The sequence below is a fragment of the Plutella xylostella genome, chromosome 5 (genome assembly GCF_932276165.1).
Source record: "Plutella xylostella chromosome 5, ilPluXylo3.1, whole genome shotgun sequence".
NCBI classification, from domain to species: Eukaryota; Metazoa; Arthropoda; class Insecta; order Lepidoptera; family Plutellidae; genus Plutella; species Plutella xylostella.
In genome coordinates this window covers 187,940-189,809 of record NC_063985.1, presented here as the reverse complement: position 1 = coordinate 189,809, position 1,870 = coordinate 187,940, and the positions used below count along the sequence as shown (strand labels likewise).

Genomic DNA, 1,870 nt, shown 5'->3' with positions numbered 1-1,870 from the left:
GCGACACAGTTCTAGACAAACACTTGTACAGCAACATGTTCGCAGCGATCCTATTAGGGCTGGTGGTGTCGGTGGCCGCCGCGCCTCACCGCGCCGCGCCGGAGTACGGCCGCCTCAGCGACTACGTGTATGACGACAACGTCTTCGACACGCACAAGTTCTGGTCGGAGCTGGAGGCGTCGCTGCTGCTGGAGCAGATCCTCGAGGACTTCTACAAGCACTTCCCGTCGCGCGTGGACATCGCCGGCGTGCGCGGCCACGAGTACCAGGTGCTCATCACCATCCCTGACTACGAGGAGAAGGATATAGTGGTGAAGGCGCGCACCGGCGTGCTGATGGTGGAGGCGACGCGCGCGGCGGGCAGCGACCTGCACCACTACCTGGACGTGCGCTCACTGCCCGCCGCCGTGGACCCCGCCGGCAAGTGGAACTACAACGAGGGCGTGCTCAACATCACGTTCCCGCTGCGAGGGCCAGTGGAGACGTCGAGCGAGGAGCTGGGGACCGCCGCGCCCGCCACCGCCGCGCCGCGCGACCGCGAGGAGATGGAGCCGGCCGGGGAGGCCACCGACGACGCGGATGTCGGCCTGGACCAAGACAAGGTGCAGGACATCGACACCAACGAGATCAAGCAGAGCTCCGTGGAGGCCACCACGTACGCCGTCGATATGAACAACGAAATCGAGTTCGTTCCTGTCTCGTTAAAGTAAGCTTCTCTAGTGATAGTGTAATTATGTGATACTTATTTTGTAGAATAAATACTTAATTTAATTCCGTTCCTTTGTTTCATTGTTAGTCAGCTTTAGGAATGTTACTAGAACTCTCGATGGCTCATTAGCATAATCGCAGCAGTGTGCGAGGGAGATAGCGCGCGTCATCTTGTTTGCTCTGCGAGCAGTATCGGTATCAGTCGGGTCAGTCTCATTATCTCTTCTAATAAACAATAACAATAAACGTACAATGAATCATCTATGTACGTTTATGTACACAGTTTTGCACTTATCTTTGCAATACGAAATGAACTTTACACTTTGATACCTCTATAAAATTATTCCAAAGCGGCATAAAATTTAATGTTCAACGAGTTTATACCTCTTTAATATTGCAAATGGTTGACCTTCCAAGTGTTTCATCTTCATTGCTGTAAATGTGTACCTGTAGCCTCATAAATATCTAGTCAATAGGCATTCCCTTTGTGTCGGAGATCCGGGCAAGTGTTCAGTTCCACTTAGCATTCAGTCGGATCGGAATTGCAAACGCGGTGTAGTGAGCTCTGCCTCATGCCTCATGCTAATGCGTTCGTCAGCGCGGAGGCTGCGGGAGACGCCTTCGACGAGGTGCAAATGCTTTTAAATGAGTCATGATTCTGAGGTGTAAGTATTTAGATAGATTTAGTTTCTGAACTTATACAGGATGTTGCAAAAACGTATACTAAGCCTGTATAAATACATACCTACTTAAAGAATCAAAGTTAAGGCGTATGTGCTCATTAGATAATACGTAAACCTACAGTTTATTCAAGCAAAATGTTGTTTATGTACTTAAATATGTGTGTGTTATGCTATGATAATATTTAACAATAAACAAAGTATACGTTACTAAGTAGTAAAAACATAGTTCTAGTAGATTAATGGGAAACTCCAGTATTATGAAAGTTTGCAGCAAGTACAGACGGCGATATTATTCAGCCGGGCGGACCGGAGAGTACACAACTGCAGAACTATACAGGGTGGAAAATAATCAGTGTTACATTTATCTGTACAGTCCTTGATACAAAACTAGTTCAAATTATAATGTTTTCGGTCCTAAACCAACATATGATCCAAGTGTCCATGATTGTTGATTTGTTAATGCTCCTTATGTGATTTTT

The 1,870-nt window shown here is 47.4% G+C and overlaps 1 protein-coding gene across 1 annotated transcript; it reads left to right on the top strand.

Annotated features, from left to right (window-relative positions):
• LOC105391838 lies at window positions 1-776 on the top strand. Its single transcript, XM_011563397.3, has one exon. The coding sequence runs from the start codon at window positions 36-38 to the stop codon at window positions 708-710; it is 675 nt and encodes a 224-aa protein (XP_011561699.3). The 5' UTR covers window positions 1-35; the 3' UTR covers window positions 711-776.
• Window positions 777-1,870: the final 1,094 nt, after the last annotated feature.

Coding starts and splice junctions, on each gene's coding strand:
- LOC105391838 (XM_011563397.3), top strand. CDS start 36: ATGTTCGCAGCGATCCTATTAGGGCTGGTGGTGTCGGTGGCCGCCGCG.